The sequence below is a fragment of the Colobus angolensis genome, unplaced genomic scaffold, assembly GCF_000951035.1.
Source record: "Colobus angolensis palliatus isolate OR3802 unplaced genomic scaffold, Cang.pa_1.0 Scaffold143, whole genome shotgun sequence".
Lineage (NCBI taxonomy): Eukaryota > Metazoa > Chordata > Mammalia > Primates > Cercopithecidae > Colobus > Colobus angolensis.
The window spans coordinates 2999307-3016926 of NW_012114522.1; the positions used below are offsets into that span (position 1 = coordinate 2999307).

General features: G+C 52.4%; 1 protein-coding gene across 1 annotated transcript in view; it reads right to left on the reverse strand.

The window, feature by feature from the left end:
• Window positions 1-17620, reverse strand: part of TBC1D14 (TBC1 domain family, member 14) — a 123270-nt gene that overhangs the window by 91545 nt on the left and 14105 nt on the right. Inside the window, exon 2 of the mRNA XM_011935401.1 lies at window positions 16645-17383. Coding sequence (XP_011790791.1) covers window positions 16645-17366 — 722 coding nt within the window. The 5' untranslated portion in view covers window positions 17367-17383. The remainder of the gene's footprint in view (window positions 1-16644; window positions 17384-17620) is intronic.

Below are 17620 nucleotides of genomic sequence, written 5' to 3' on the forward strand. Positions count from 1 at the left end.
AAAATAAAATAAAATAAATGTGCACGAGAGTTCACGGGGAGCGTCAAACACGCCCTCAGGCGAGAACCTCAACCCCAACAAGGCTGACTCCAGGCAGGGCCCTCCCCGCTATACCTGTCTGACCAGCACCCCACCTGCCACCTGGCCTCGGTTTCCTTCTCCTCCCCCGGAGCCCTGAGGGTGGTTCTCTCTGCAGACCTCTCTGGGCTACATACACTCCATTACGGATTGGCCCGTTTCACACCCACTGTGTGCTGCTGTTACACATCAAGGAGAACAACAAAGGTTCAAGTCACAGATCGACCCACAGACCAGGGCTGAACAACAGAACTTCCTGCATGGTGGAAATGTACTAATCTGAGCTGCCCAACAGGGAGGTCACAAGCCACTCGTGGCTACTGAGCGCCTGACTGGCCAGAGTGACTGAGAAACTGAATTTTCCATTTCAGGTAATTTTTAACTCAATTGAAATAGCTACATGGGGCTAGTGGCTAACACGTTGGACAGCAGTGTGATATTCTAGTAACTAAAGCACCAACTGTGCCCCAATATACGACTCCAGGCAGCCACAAGGGATGACTTTGCTGAGCATGCATGAGGTGCTGTGGGAGCCAGGGGCACAGGCCGCTGCTGCCCATTTCTCAAGGAGCTTCGTGTAGGTCGTGAGGCCTGAAAAGCAAGGCCAGTCCCTGCCGGCCTCAGGGCCTTCGTCTCCACTGTGTCCTTCAGAAGAACATGCTTCACCCACATGCCACTCAGATCTTTGATCAAACACTGCTTTCCCAGCAAGGTCCTCCCTGACCGCCCTGTGGAAAGTGGAGCCTCTCCCAGCTTTCTCACGCTACCTCCAGCACGCGCACCTCAACCCACCCCTCTCCTCAGGAACTCCACCACAGGCCTCACAGCCTGGGACACAGTATCCCTTACCAGTCTCTGCAGTGTGGTCTCCGTTGACTATCGTGCCACTGGGGCTTTGATTTGGGAGAAGTGGGTGTGTTGACCGTTACATCCCCAGGACTGAAGCGGGTGTGCTGACCCCCACATCCCCAGGACTGGGTCCTTGGGGAGATAATCTCTAAGGAAAGGGATGACGTCTGAATTCAACCATTTGGCAAGCACTTACTGAGTTCTAACCAGGCACCAGCATAAAATGAGCAAGAGGCGGACCCTCAAGGGGTGCGCAGGCTGTCGGGTGGCACTGCGCATGAGAGGCGCCCCGGCCAGAGCTGGGAGCTGACACGCAGCACAGGGGGCCACTCTTCCTGGGAAGCTCCTGTGGGTTCTTCTCATGTATGCAGCAGGAGGAAGCAGGCAGGAAAACCATTCCAGGAGGGGTCTCCAGGCCTGCAGGAGGACAGCAGGGGCTACTGCTGATTCCAGAAGGTTCTTCCTGCTGGAAGATGCCGAGACCGCCTGACGCAACTCTGCATTTCACACGCGGGAAAGCTGTGTCTGCAAAGCGACTCGCCCCAGATGCAGAGGGAGTGGGTGGCAGAGCCAGGACGCCGACCACAGAGGCCACCGGCTGAGCCGGCGAGGGTTTCACTAGCATCTCTTCCCTGTGGTGTCCATGGCGCTTTCCCATGCAGCACTCAGGCCAGCCCACAGAGCCCAGGGGATGGCACAGCTGCTGCACTACTGCACAACCAGGTCTCCACTCCTGCAGCTGGGACGGACACTCTTCAGAGTGCGGCTGTAGGGGAGGAACCCAGAGACCTGAAACAATGGAACGTGGGGCCCCTGGGAGGCCAGCCCGGGCCACAGTCCCTGCACAGCTGTGGTGACATGCAGGCTCGCCCCGGCATCTCTCCTGTGCCCCCGGGGAATATGGGATAAATGGGGCACACAGAAGGCCTGCGAGGCGAGGCTGGTGCTCGAGGTGAGGCTGGTCCTTGCACGGAGGCTGGAGAGGGCTTCCCGGCAGTGGCTAAGCATCTGCAGAAATGATCTCGGGATGCGGATCCTCAGAGAAGCAGGGAGAAGGCATCCCTGAGTGAGCGAGCCCCACCTCTCTGCAGACCTGGTCCAGGGGAAGGGAGCTGCCAGGCTGGTGCCTGGTGGGAAGGCCAAGGGGACACCTGCTGTGGGCAGTCAGCTGCGAGTGAGGCTGGGGTCCCCTGGAGAGGGCCAGGGACTGAAGAAGAGGAAGTGGCGCCTCACGCTCGGTGACCACGGTCCGTGTTCCTCCCAGACGTTTCCTCTTGGCATTGACTTCCCCCCTTGCTATCCTGGCCTGGCCCTCTCCACAGGAGCATGTGAGGTTATGCCCACCCAAGGGTAGGGTGGCCAAGCATGGCACCACTGTCTCATGCAGCTTCTAACAACAGGGCTACCAGGCAGCCCCCAGAAGAGGGATCTGCGCAGCCAACATTCAGGGCTGATCCCCACAGTCCATTCCCCAGACAAGCTTTCCCTGAGGACGGGGTGCTGTTCACAAATGGGGAGGCTCTTATACCATGGGAAGAAGCTCTGTCTCAGCAAGGCCAGTCCAGCAAAGCAGCTCCCACCACAACGCCCAGGACGGCACTGCGGCCTCCCTCTCCCGACCCAGCACACGGGAGAAGTCGAATGAAGACCTCCACTTCCTTTCTCCAACACTCCTGGGCCAGGCTCACCAGATGCAGCTCAAACAGCAATGCGATGGCCCCGGGGGGAGCTACGTCAAACGGTACGTCAAAGGGTACGCTGACCCTGCAGGCTGCACTCCCAGCCGGCTGTGTGACTGGAGCCTCCCCACCCACACGATGAAGACCCCCACTGCTCTCCAGGCTTCAGGGTCTCTATCCCGCTCCTCTAATCCACCCTCCTTCCACCACCCGGAGAATCCACGCCCCACTGTAATCACCCTCACACATCCCTGAGCCCTGCCTCTCTCTCTCTTCCCTGTACACACTTAGCTCAAAGACAAGCCTGCCCTGCACATGTACCTGTGCAAAAAACATGGCTGGAGAAAGACACCCAGCACGCTGACTGGTCCTTGATCTCCTGGCAGGGCCCTTGCTGCCCCCCAGCAACGCTTCCTTCCCTCTCCATCCATTCTCCCACACACCTTGATGGCTTTCACACCTTGATGGCTTCCACAAGCCTTGATGGCTTCCACACACCTTGATGGCTTCCAACCCAGCACACCATCCCCACTACTATAGCCCCAGGGTTTGTGCTCCCACCCAATTCACATGTTGAAATCCTAACCCTCAGGTTGACAGTATTAGGAAGTGAAGCCTTTGGGAGGTGACTAGATTATGAGGGTGGAGCCCTCCCCAGGGGATTACTGCCCTTATAAAAGACATGTTCAACAGCTCACCAGACACTGAACCTGCTGGCACCTTGATCTTACACCTCCCGGCCTCCAGAACTGTGGGAAACAAATTTCTGTTGTTTATAAGCCACCTCGTCTACAATATTATGTTTAAAAATTTTAAAAAGGCCCGGCGTGGTGGCTCACACCTGTAATCCCAATACTCTGGGAGGCTGAGGCGGGCAGATCACCTGAGGTCGGGAGTTTGAGACCAGCCCGACTAATATAGAGAAACCCCATCTCTACTAAAAATACAAAATTATCCAGGCGTGGTGGCACACGCCTGTAATCCCAGCTACTAGGGAGGCTGAGGCAGGAGAATCACTTGAACCCAGAAGACAGAGGTTGCGGCGAGCCGAGATTGCGCCATTGCGCTCTTGCCCGGGCAACAAGAGCGAAACTCCGTCTCGAAAAATAAATAAATAAGTAAAAAAAAAAAAAGCTCAAACAGACTAAGACACCCATCCTCGGGACCTTGCTTCCTACTTCACCAAAAACAAAACAAATCAAAACAAAAACCCAGAGCAATCGAACAGGAACTTCTACTAACAGCAGCAAATGCTGGGGGAGGAAGGGTGTGGAGCAACAGAAACTCTCACTCATTGTTGGGGGGAGTCACATGGTGCCACCCCTTTGGAAGACAGTCTGCTGGCTTCTTACAAAACTAAACAGACTCTTAGCGTATAATCTAGCCACGGCACGTCTTGATATTTACCCAAAGGAGCTGAAAACTTATGTCCACACAAAAATCTGCACACAGATGATTATGGCAGTTTCATTCACAATTGCCAACACTTGGAAGCAACCAAGATGTCCTTCAGCAGTGAATGGATCAACCATGGTGCATACATGCAGTGCAGTACCACTGAGTGCTAAAAAGAAATGAGCTGTCGAGACATGAAGAGACTCAGATTCACACTACTAAGGAAAGAAGTCAATCTGAAAATGATTTCCACCTGTATGGCATTCTGGAAAAGGCAAAACCATGGAGACAGTAAAAAGATCAGTGGTTTCCAGGGGTTAGGAGAAAAAGAGAGACGGATAGGTGGATCACAGAGGATTTGGGGGCAGTGAAACTCCTCAGTGTGATATGGCCATGGCAGATACATGTCATTATACATCTGTCCAAACCCACAGAGTACACAGCACCCAGGGTGGCCCCTGATGTAGACTCTGGACTCCTGGCGATAATGATGTATCCGTGTGGGCTCATCGATGGTAAAAATGGACTTCCCCAGTGTGGGCTGTTGACGAGAGGGGAGGCTGTGCATATAAGGGTAAAAAGGAGATACATGGAATTCCATCCTCTCTGCTTAATTTTGCTGTAAACCTACAACTGCTCTAAAAAATAAAGTCTATTTTTTTAAAAAGTAAATATGTTGAAATTAAAAATCTATATTCAGGCCAGGCACAGTGGCTCACGCCTGTAATTCCAGCACTTCGGGAGGCCGAGGCGGGCGGATCACTTGAGGTCATGAATTCAAGACCAGCCTTGCCCAACACGGTGAAACCTCATCTTTACTAAAACTACAAAAATTAGCTGGGTGTGGCGGCACGTGCCTGTAATCCCAGCTACTCAGGAGGCTGAGGCAGGAGAATCGCTTGAACCCAGGAGGTAGAAACTGCAGTGAGCTGAAATCACACCACTGCACTCTAGCCTGGGCAATAGAATGCGACTCCATCTCAAAAAAAAAAAAGTACATTCACACACAAACAATGAAGCAACACTACAAACAAAAGTAGACTACAAGCATGGAAGGGGGAGAGAGGGAGAGGAAAAGGGAGAGAGGGGGAGAGGAAAAGGGGGAGAGAGAGGGAAGGAGAGGGAGACAGCACGCGAGACAGAGCACCTGCAAGAGCAAGCTTCCTCCCCCAGACCCCTCCTCCCCATCTACCTGTGCCCCATCCTCTCCCAGGCACCTGCTATGCTGGACTCTCCCCAGCTGAAGCCACTTCTCTGTTGAACTCTAGATCCCGCTCCTTCAGATGCAACTCAGGGACAATGCTCCAGTGATTCTCTCCTCTCCCAGGTATGTTCAACCTCTTATTCTTTTACTAGGTTGTTTTCAAAGTAAAACAAACAAAAAAACAAAAAACCCCTGTATTTCTCCAATCTTAAAAAAGGAAAAATAAATCACACCACTTCTGCCTCCAGCTATCACCCTATCTCCTCTGCTCCCCTCTGGGGCAAACCCACCAAAGAATCATCTGCTCGCTGCTTCCAACTTCTCTTCTCCCAGTCTCTCTGGGTCTCACTCTGCCACCCAGGCTGGAATGCAGTGGCGCCATCACTGCAGTGGACCAATATAGCAGACTCCTGGTGATACCATGTGCAGCTCACTGCAGCCTCGACCTCCTGGGTCAAGTGATCCTCCCACCTCAGCCTCCCAAGTAGCTGGGATTACAGGTGCACATCACCACACCCGGATAATGTTTTCTATTTTTTGTAGAGATGGGGTCTCACTATTTTGCCCAGGCTAATCTCAACCTCCCAGTTTAAAGTGACCCACCCATTCTGGCCTCCCAAAGTGCTGGGATTATAGGTGTGAGGCCACCATGCTGGCCCCATTCTCTCAAATATTTACTCTAGTTTCGCTTTTGCTTGCACCACTTCACTAAAACAGCTCTGGTCAAAGGTCACTGATGGCCTCCTCATTGCTAAACAGTCAATTCTTTTCATTTTTCCTTTTGAGACAGAGTCTCGCTCTGTCGTCCATGCTGGAGTCTCGCTCTGTCGTCCATGCTTGGCTCACTACAAGCTCCACCTCCCAGGTTCAAGTGATTGTGATTCTCAAGCCTAAGCCTCCCAAGTAGCTGGTATTACAGGCGCCTGCCACCACACCCAAATAATTTTTGTATTTTTAGTAGAGACGGGGTTTTGCCACATTGGCCAGGCTGGTCTCGAACTCCTGACTTGTCTCGGCCTTCCAAAGTGCTTAAACAGTCAATTCTGAGTCCTTATCTGCCTTGCCCTCTCAGCAACCTCTGCCCAGTTGCCCCTCCCCTCATTGACGCCCATGCTCACCGGGCCCGGACCTGGCTTCCAGACCCCACACTCGTGCCCTCCCAGCTCACCAGCCCTGCCTTCTCGCACTTGCTGCTGCTCTTTCTCCTCCCAGATCTCGTGGTGCTGACAGGCCTCAGGGTCACTCCTTGGTCCTCTTCTCTGTCCGCTGGTTTCCAAGGAGACCTCACCTGGTTTCAAACCACCTCCAATGCCAACAAGTCAATGTATACCTCCCATCCAGCCCCACTCCTTCCAGGATCCTCTCTAGTCACCTACTCCACCTCCTTTCTATAAATGTCTAAGATGTCTCAAACTCCACTCCTCATCTTCTCTCCATCTTGGCAACTCTATTTTCCACTGGCTGAAGCCAAAAGTCTTAGAGCCATCTTTGACTCCTTTCTTTTCTCCACACCCACATCCATTCTTCAAATCGCACCCTCCCTGCCGCTGCCACCCAGGCGAAGCCATCATCGCTTCTTGTCCGGACTCCTGCAACAGCCTCCTCGGACTCCCTGCTCTGCCCTTCCCCTTCCCAGAAGCCTCTCTAGGTACAGCACCTCAGGGCATTCTGTTTAGGACTCAATGAAATCGCTACTCCTATGGCAGGCAGACTTCTGAGATTCCCTTTCCCTGATGTTCATACCCTGTAAAATCCCTCCCTTTGAACATGGGCATAAACTACGAATATGATGGGATGGTCACTCTGTGATCAGGTTACATCAAACAGCACAGATGACTTTAAGAAAGAGAGGTAGGCCAAGCACAGCAGGTCATGGTGGCTCAATCCCAACACTTGGGGAAGCCAAGGCAGGAGGATCCCTTGAGGCTAGGAGTTTGAGACCAGCCTGGGCAACAAAGTGAGACCATGTCTCTACAAAAAATTTTAAAAATTAGCTGTGTGTGATGGTGCATGTCTGTGATCCTAGTTGTTCTGGAGGCTGAGGTGCAAGGATGGCTTGAGCCTGGGAGTTCGAGGCTGCAGTGAGCTATGATGGCACCAGTGAAATCCAGCCTGGGCAACAAAGTGAGACTCTGTCTCTAGAATAAGGAAAAGGGGAGGGGAGGGGAGGGGAGGGGAGGGGAGAGGATTTTCAATGAACCTTACATGATTTCAGTGAGCCCTTAAAAGCAATCAGTGTTCTCTCTGGGAAGAGATGTGGAGTGTGAGACGAACTCGACAAGAGAATCTTTGGTGCTGGTTTTCAATATGGAGGGGCCACACAGCAAGGAATTTGGGTGACTTCCAGGAGCTGCAAGTGACCCTCAGCTGACAGCAAGCAGGGAAATGAGGAGCTCAGTTTACAGCCACAATGAGCTCTGCCAACAGCCTGAGTGAGCCTGGAAGCAGACAGTTCCTTAGCCAAGCCTGGGACAGGGACGCAGCCGCCAACACGCTGTTTCCTCCTGATAAGCGCCCAAGGGTAACCCAGCCACACCATGACGGACAGCCATGTTGTTTCCAGCCACCAAATGTATGGTGCAAGGATGGCTTGAGCCCGGGAGTTCGAGGCTGCAGTGAGCTATGATGGCACCAGTGAAATCCAGCCTGGGCGACAAAGTGAGACTCTGCTGTTAGGCAGCAGCAAAAAACCAGGACAACTCCTCCACTCAAAAATCTGCAGAGGAGCCAGGCACAGTGGCGTGGTAGGCCCAGCTATTCTGAAGCTGAGGCAGGATGACCGTTTGAGCCCAGGAGTTCAAGGCCACACTGCACTATGGCTGCACCTGTGAACGGCCACTGCACTCCTGGCTGGCCAATGCAGCAAGACCCCATCTCAAAAAGACAAAAATTCTTCAGCGGCTCCCCACTGACTCTAAGTCAAACCCACCATCATACAATGGCCTGTATGCCCATACAGAATCTGGTCCCACTGACCCTAGCCCTTCCTTCTCTCAGTCCCCACCAGGGCCTCTGTGCTCAAATGCATCAGGCCTGCCTGCGTCCTTCCCCCTTGCTGGATCACTCTCCTCCCAAGCACGCGCTTGGTTAACTTCGTGACTGACATCTTCACGTTTTTTTTTTTTTTCCTTTCTTTCCAGACAGAGTCTTGCTCTGTTGCCCAGGCCAGCGTGCAGTGGCGCGACCTCAGCTCGCTGCAACCTCCACCATGGTTCAAGCCCGAATGATTCAAGCAATTCTCCTGCCTCAGCCTTCCTGGTAGTTGGGTTTACAGGCGCACGCCACCACGCCCAGCTAATTTTTGTATTTTTAGTAGAGACAGGGTTTCACACCCTGTTGGCCAGGCTGGTCTTGAACTCCCAGCGTCAGGTGATCTGCCCACCTTGGTCTCCCAAAGTGCTGGGATTACAGGTGTGAGCCGCCCACCTGGCCAAGGCTTTGCTTCAATCTCTCCTTCTCCTTCAGGCCTATCCTGACCAGCCTATTCATTGTGTAACCTGCCTTCTCCGTTCCTCCCAGGACCTCGTACCACCTCTGCTTTCTGGCTTTCTCTGTAGCTCTTAAGTCTGCCAGCACATACCCTCCATCTACTCACTGTGTTTACCATCAGTGCCCTCTGCTAGCACATAAGCTCTGCAAGGACAGGGGCTTTGTTTTGTTCACAAATGAACCCCAAGCACCTAGAACAGTGCCTTGGCATATGGCAGGTGCTCAGGCAATGTTTTTTTACAGAATATATAATGAGAAACATATTTAAGAATCTAGCACAGTGCTTGGTACACAGCAGCCACGCAAAAAAATGATCGTTATGGTTGTGATTTGCTGCCAAGAGAAAACAAAGCCCAGCAAAGCACAGGGAAGCGGCACACCCTTACAGGCCCAGCTGTTCTTTCTGAACGTGGCTGGACCACTGGCAGGTCTGCAAACAGCATCTGCAGCAGTAACCAGACAACCTCCTGTGTGTGTCCAGCACGCACACACACAGATGGCGTCCTATGGCTCCTTTCAGCCATGTGTGCAGTGACACCATCAGCTGCACGTCTCCAGACACGAACCGCAACCTCAAACTGAAGCTCACCCAGATTTAAAGAAACGTCTCGGGTCAAGGTTACCAGTGACCTCCCAGGTGCTGAATCAATGCTTGGTAAGAAACCAGCTATGTAAACCGGTGGCTGGAAAAGAAGTGCAGACGTTCTGCAATCGAGAGGTAGTCGAGCTGCTGAACATCCACCTGGTACACGAACGCACAACCAGGGAACTTAAACCCTTGGGATGGGGGAATCCAAACAGTGTCAGAAGACCCAGAGTAAGGCCGGGCGCCGTGGCTCACGCCTGTAATCCCAGCACTCTGGGAGGCTGAGGCGGGCAGATCACGAGGTCAGAAGTTCGAGACCAGCCTGGCTAACATAGTGATACCCTGCCCCTACTCAAAATACAAAACTTAGCCGGGTGTGGTAGTGCGCAGCTGTAATCCCAGCTACTCAGGAGGCTGAGGCAGGAGAATCGCTTGAACCCGGGAGGCAGAAGTTGCAGTGAGCCAAGTTCACACCATTGCATTCTAGCCTAGGCGAGAGCAAGATTCCATCTCAAAAACATTTTAAAAATAAATAAATAAAAAAGAAGACCCAAGTAAGTGTGTGCCTGTGCAAACACTTAAAGGCCAGTTTCCGAAATCACTGAGACCCCTCACAGGTTTTTTTTTGTTTATTTTTTGTTTTTTTTTGAGATGGAGTCTCGCTCTGTCACCCAGGCTGGTGTGCAGTGGCATTATCTCAGCTCACTGCAACCTACACCTCTCAGATTCACGCCATTCTCCTGCCTCAGCCTCCCACCATGATGCCCAGCTAACTTTTGTATTTTTAGTAAAGATGGAGTTTCGCCATGTTATCCAGGCTGGCTGGTCTACCCAACTCCTGACCTCAAGTGATCTGCCCACCTCAGCCTCCCAAAGTGCTGGGATTACAGGCGTGAGCCACCGCGCCCGGCCCCCTCACAGATTTTTAGAGAGGAATAATGCGAACCACCCTACGAGTTCCTTGCTTGCTAAAATCCTTTCTGCTTCTCTCTGGCTCAAGGCCTCCAGGAAGCACCTGCAGTGATTCTGCTGTATCTCCCTCCCCTGTCGATGGCCAGCCCACAAAGGCCACCAGCCCAGCAGCAGGCCTCGTGACAAACAGCTGACTCCAGCCTCACTCCCACACTTTCAACTGCCTGGAGTAACTGGAGGAGGAAGAGGCATTCTCATCCTGTTGGCCTGCGATGGCTCAAGAAGCAATTCTCCAACCGTCTTCCCACTGAGGAGCTTCAGTGCCCTGACAGATGCCACCCAGCTAGCCTCCCTGACCCGGCTTAGAGTTCTGCTCACTTCCTCCCTTTCACAGAGGATCACAGTTCCATCAATGCCCTGCAAAATCGCCACAGAACCTCTGATTTCCCGTTCATCTCCTTTTGCTCTCCCAGCCCCGCGCGTCCCCCTTTCTGATCATGTTACACATGTTATAAGAGACGGGTGGTGTCTTTTGTAGAAACAGCACGGACTTTGGAGTTAACAAGTGAATGTTCAAATCGCAGCTCTGCAGTCTGTGCAGTTAGCCTTTCTGAGCCTGTCTCCAGTGAGCTGTGAAATGCTTTAGAAAGCGACTGAAGAGCCTGGCCCAGAAGCTGAGCTCAGAACAGGGCAACTGCCTTCTCCAAAGGGAGCTGCTCATCTCGACCCTATCAAGCTAACAGTTCAACTCATTCTCATCAAGGCAGCCCATTAGCTCCTGTGCAGACTTTCATCTTACCCTGTCTGGCTGTGACAGGCTTTGAGTCTTGAGACTAAATGTCGTCCTCAAAGTCCTGCCCCATCTGGGCGTCTACCATCTCTCTGGGCTCTTCTCCTACCCCTGCCCCTCCTGAGCACCTCATGCTATGGCATCTTCCCAGAAAGGCTGGGCTCTCTCCTGCTCCCATGACTTTGCATGAGCTGATTCCTCACCATCTCCACCCTCATGCGGGTGGACAGCACTTTTGAAGGCCAGTCGACATCTCAGCCCTGTTATTTCTTTCTGGGCTGTCAACGGGCTTTGCTGCTTTGTTCACATCTCTCTCCAGATCCTCATCACACAGTAGAGGGACTGACCCAGTGGTCTCCAGCACTAGTCTGCCCATCTTCGAATCTTCTTGCTTCCCTACTGCCTGGCACTTGCAGCCCTAACACCTTGATCAGAATGGTCTTTTCATTGTTGCAACTCTAATGTAAAGTACGTACCCCTCAGCTCGTTTTGCAAACAAGGATACTGAGCCCCAGAGAGACTGATTACCTGCCTCACCCAAGACCACACACCAGCAAACAGTGACATCAAGAGACCAGCACCCAGCACTCCCTCCCAGGATCACAGCAACACACAAGCTCATACACACCAGCAGCAATACAGGCACACAGCAGGTGCCGTCTGTATATCCATAATGCCACGGCAAAGTCACCAGCAATATTAACGAACTGTTTGCACAGAAAAGGCATAGTTACAATGTTCCATCTCAGTTCACTAGAGCTAATTCTAAGACAGCCAAATCAGGAATAAATTAAAGTCAGGCAACATAAAAACATAGACTAGACATTAATGTGCCTGCAATGTGCCCAGCGTGTCACATCTATGTACACTCCCTCCCATTTAATCCCAACAACCCTTAGAAGCATAAACTTATTCCTATTTCCCTGTATCCTTGGGCAAACCACTTAACCACCCCTTGCCTCAGTTTCCTCACATGTAAATGAAAATTCACGGTACTTACTTGAATTAGTCAGCTTTCGGTGCAGGGTACAGCAACCCGGCTACTTTTTGTATTTTTAGTAGAAATGAGGTTTCACCATGTTGGCCAGGTTGGTCTCAAAGTCCTGACTTCAGCTGATCCACCCGCCTCAGCCTCCCGAAGTGCTGGGATTACAGGCATGAGCCACCACGCCCGGCCCCTCACATTAACTCTTTACAAGAGGTGCCATTAACCCCATGTCACTCAAGTACACACTGCGGATCGCAGAGGCTAAGTGACTTTCTCAAGATCACACAGTACAAAAATGGCAGAGCTGAGGTTCAAATTTGGGTCAGAGCAGCCCCCGCTCTCAACCACCAATATTCTTCTCTGCCTGTGAATTACCCTTGGTGCCAGGGTGAACCAGACACAGGCTCGGCCCCCAAGGAGCTCCCAGCCAGGTTGGGAAGCGGTCTGGAAAAATCCATCATTCCAGTTCTTTAAACACAGCCAGGTGCCCCCACCTCCCAGCCTGCCACAAGCTGTTCCCTCTGCCCCACACCTTCACTGGGCAAGCTCCTGATCCTTCAATGCAGTTCAGATACCTCTCCTCAGCAATGGGCACTCAGATCATCTGAGAGCTCCATAAAGGGGCTATACAAGAGACGATGTACTTGGTCAAAGCTAATTCTCAACTTCCAGACCAATGCGGATTAGGAGATTAAACCCCTGGCTTTAGAGAGCCCAACCGTATCTCCTGCGGAAAATAAACCCGCCCCAAGCATGTTACTGACTTTCTCTTACACTTGCTGTCCGGGTTTCTAGATAAATACTCTTAATCTACACTGGGCTCATATGATCCCTTAACACGGTCCCACTCTTCTATACAAATGAAAATCGTCCTCAAATTACTTTAGTAAATTTCCTTCAAAGGAGCAAATCCCAGCACTTATTCTCAAAGGCTGGGTGAGTCTGCCAGCCCCTCCCTGGGGTATCTGGCAATGTCTGGAGACATTTTTAGCTGTCACAACTGGGGGAGTGCTGCTGGCATCTCGTGGGTGGAGGCCAGGGAAACTGCAAGGCATCTCTAATGCACAGGACAGCCGCCCACAACAAAGACACATCTACCCCAAAACATCGGCCAGCGGGAGAGAGCCTGCTCTGACTTCTTCAGCAACAGGTTGACACAATTCAGCACAATATGGGAGAACTAGAGAAAGCTTTAAAAAAACGTATTTTTTAGAAATGAGAATATTTCTGTTAGAACCACAGAAAGCTACTACTTCCAGAGTGCCAAGAAGTTAGATGCCCTATTTGATCTCTAACCTTACACAGTAGTTTTACCCCCTACTTAAGGCTCAGAGAGGTAACCTGCACAAGGCCCACAGCGATCCAATAGGAGGGCTCACGATGAAGCCAGGCCGCATGAACTCCTGAACCAGCACTCTTGGCTGCAGTGCCACCCCCTCGCCACCCACAGTAACAGCACTCGTGCCCGCCCCCATAGCCTGTGAAATGCCTTGTGTGTCTACCCCATCAGACTGCGAGCTCCATAAAGGCAGGGGCTCTCTCTAAGGCTCAGGCTGGAGTCTGGGACAGAGGTGCTCATTACGGTGTGGGTGAAGGACAAAAGCAAGCCGGGCCTGCAGCTTCTGGGAGGCTGTGGTTAGGCCTGGCCAGCCCTCCTGTCACTCCCCTCCTCCCATCTCACCCGGGCCACCTCATCAAGCAGCCAAGGTCATCATCCCTGCCTGTCTCTACCCTTCCCTCCGAGCATGTTCTCCTAGACTACACTGTCCACATGTCCTTCCCTAACCCAGAGACTGATTCACTGAGGACAAGGAAACCAGAAGGCAAGAGAGTGAGGGGACAAAGTGGGGTAACGGGATGGCTCAGAAGCCAGGGCTGGGAACCCCAGAGGACCAGCTCTAGCCCCAGCCCTGCCCTCCACAAAGACTCACAATGACCACAGTCCTCTGGGTACCTGCTGGGGGCCAGGCCCTGGGCTGAGTGGATGAACATTCGCTGTAACTCCATTTACTCACCTGTAAAATGTTTAGTGAGCTCTAAAGATTCTGGCACAGAAACCCTTTCCCCGCAAAGGAACTCTAGATGGAAACTCTTCTCTAACATTTTTAAGACTCTAGGACAAAAAAAAAACCCCTAGACTCTGTCCATGTCATCACTTGTTTTGAGTCATTTTTCATTATATTCCATTATCTTCCCAAAGGTAGTTCAGAGAGGCTCACAATAACAATGTCACAGCCATCACAACAAGGATAAAGAGACAGGAACCAAGGAATAAAAGAAGAGACACTTGTTTCCTGCAGCGCAAAGCTGAGTATGATTTTCAAGAAACAGTAGCTTTAGAAATGATCTAGAAATTGCATAACCAACGATGCTTCCTTTCAAAGGGGAAGAGGATCCAACACACACAGCTCAGTCAGTTGAATCACAACGGCGGCAGACACAGCAACGTGGCCATGATCGCCACAAGCAACTGATACTTAAAAGTTTACTACGTGTCTGGATCTGCATTAAATTTCTCACATGCTAACCCATTTAATCCCCACTGCCATGGAAGGAAGGGTTCATTATCCCCACTTCTTAGGTGAGGCAGAGGAGACAGAACGCGCAAGGACAAAGGTGAGCATGTGGTGTTCGTCAACAGCATAATGGGGACACGTGCCACGCTTCTCCACTCACAGTTTTAGGGGTGAGAAAACTGACTGGGAGCTGAAGGCACTTGCTCAAGGCCACAGAGCTGGACATGGTGCAGGTCAGTTGAATTCTAAAGCCACACTCCTTCCACCATGCTGTTTCCCGGCCAACCCCATTTCCAGCAAGGTTTCCCAGATTTGCCAAGAAGCCCAGGTGATTCTGAAAACCCATCCTCAGGCCCTTCTTGCTGAGCTTCTGATTCTGTATGTTCTGGATGGATCCTGAGGACCGCATGGAACAGGTACCAGGTGTTGTTCATAAGCGGGGACAGTTGAACACACTCATCTGAGCACAGGGAAGTTCCGCCACACAAATCTAACCACAGCAACACTGTGATACGGCCACAGCCTCAGAAGGGATAGTGACAAGATCTCCCCCAAAGTTCCCGGGTTCCTCCCACTGAGGGCAATCGCTTAGTTACTGTGTTCTGCAACCAGGAACTGTGCTCATGGTACCAAGATACCTATCTGTCAGCACATTCGAGAAGGTTTCCCGACAAAACCACAGGCCACACCACAGACCATCTCACTCAGAACTGAGCTTAGGCTTGTCTGAGATGATCCCCTTTAGTTGATGAAGCAACTGAGGCAGTGATAAGTTAATGTGCTGGCCACAGTCAGAGTCTCCAGCTGACTCCAGCTGGCACACCACACCATCTCAAAAGGACACCCAGTACTGCAGTGTCTGACGTGGGTTCTGCCAGAGACGCACACACACGGGGCAGCCAGGGTCAACTGCAGAAATGTTCCCACCTGTCAAGCCCTGGCCCCAGAGCCCTCCAAAGAGCAGCTATGGAGCAGATCACAATTCTTTTTTTTGTTTGTTGTTTTGAGATGGAGTCTTGTTCTGTCACCCAGGCTGGAGTGCAGTGGCGCGATCTCAGCTCACTGCAACCTCTGCCTCAACGTCCCCGGTAGCTGGGATTACAGGTGTGCACCACCATGGCTGGCTAATTTTTGTATTTTTAATAAAGATGGGGTTTTGCCATGTTGGCCAGACTGGTCTTAAACTCCTGACCTCAGGTGTTCCACTCACCTCAGCCTCCCAAAGTGCTGAGATTACAGGAGTGTCCCACCGCACCTGGCCACAGATCTTGAGTCTCCACATACTCTCCACAGCCCCCGTGCCCTTCCTCCCAGCACGCCACAGTTCAGGAGTTCACATATGCTTGTGTGACGAAGGCGTCCACTCCCACCGCCCCCAGGCCACAAGCCCACCCTAAGTCATTACCCAACATCGTTTCTCTCACCCCTATTACCCCACATGACCAGCCTAGAACAGGGCCTAGGAAATAGGCACTTGTTGAACAAAAGCCTGAGAGCACAAATGAGAGGCAGAAGCTGAAGGCACGGCCCCCACAGGGCTTCAGGGAGACACAGGAACTCCAGCACCCGGGTGACAAGGCCCCACGGGGACGGGGTGCATGGCCGGGTCCAGCACGGTGGGAATGCACGGGGCTGCAGGGCAGCAGGGCACACACCTCCACAGCAGGGGCAGGGCCAGGGCACGCACACAAGAGCACAGACATCCAAGAGCACGGGGACACGGCCGGGACACCCGGCATGACAGCACTGCACTACGCCAGTGAGGGCTGGCACTAGAAATGGGAGTTACTCACAGGCGTCACCCTCACCAGTGCCGTCTGCTTGGCCCAAGAAACATTAATATGAGTGCACAGGGCCCCGCAGAGGCTCAGGCTGCCGATTTGGTAATGCTGGCCACCTGTGGGACAGCCACAGCAGGTCAGAGGCAGAGAAGTGACAACAGACTGCAAATGAGCCAGGGACAGTGAAGAGCAGAATCCCCAACAGACCAGTCCTTAAAATCCCACAGGACTCCGGGCTTCCGGGAAAAGGCCCAGTTATCCGTGTGAGACGTGCCTGCCTAACACCACAGAGAACACACAACACATGTGAGACAGGAACAAGGAGACTGGTCTGGACTCCACCACCACGCTCTTCCAGGGGGCAAAGATGGCATTACCTTGCGAAGAAGCTACTAAACGGCCCCAATATTTTCAATTTACTCCCCTCCTCAGTTTCATGAATACAGTCCTGCTGGTGTAAGCCACTGGTTTCCTTGACAGAGCTCAAGGTGACGTTGGTAAACTGTGGGTCATCGTCATTCTCCAGGGTCACAATGGCACTGGAGCTGCTCGTGACCACAAGGTCCAAGATGTCCTCATTGCTGACAGACAGCGTGGTGGACAGCTCTGTCCCAAGACTGGACACGCTGCAGACAGAGACATCATCGCTGCGGGTCAGGGCTTTGGAGGTCGGGCTGTAGAGCTTTACCGAGTCATAGCCTGTCCTGGGAAACGTGGAGGATTTGCGCACGCTCTGTTCCCGCTCGGCGCTGCTAGGAGCTGGTGGCGCACAGGATGGCAGTGCGCAGGCGCTCTGGAAGGCCCGCTCGGGGATGAGGTCGGAGTCGGACTGCTTCCTCCGCACGTGGACCGCGCTGCAGGGCACAGGCTCCGGGTTCCCGATCTCCAGGGTAGGAATCCCCGAGTCCACGGACTGGAGGCTGTGCCGGTCTTCTAAAGTCCTGAGTTTCAGCTTGGGCCCGTACTCAGGCGCTGAGAGGAGGCGGGGCGCCTTGAGATTGACGTGTTGCAGGTTCTGAAGGGGGTTTCCTGGTCGACCATCCAGAATGCCCATCAAGGCTATGCCATTTGTAGAGGTGGAGAGTTTTCCATCAGTCATCTTGGTCCAAGGAGAAACTAGAAAAAACACAAACACGGAAATTAAAGTGGATATAAAATTCAAAGATACCACACCTCTGACACACAGCTGAAATGGTCTCATCTCCCACTTAAAGGAGAAAGCCTTGAAAAGCATACCCGGCCGGGCGCGGTGGCTCAAGCCTGTAATCCCAGCACTTTGGGACGGGTGGATCACGAGGTCAGGAGATCGAGACCATCCTGGCTAACACGGTGAAACCCCGTCTCTACTAAAAA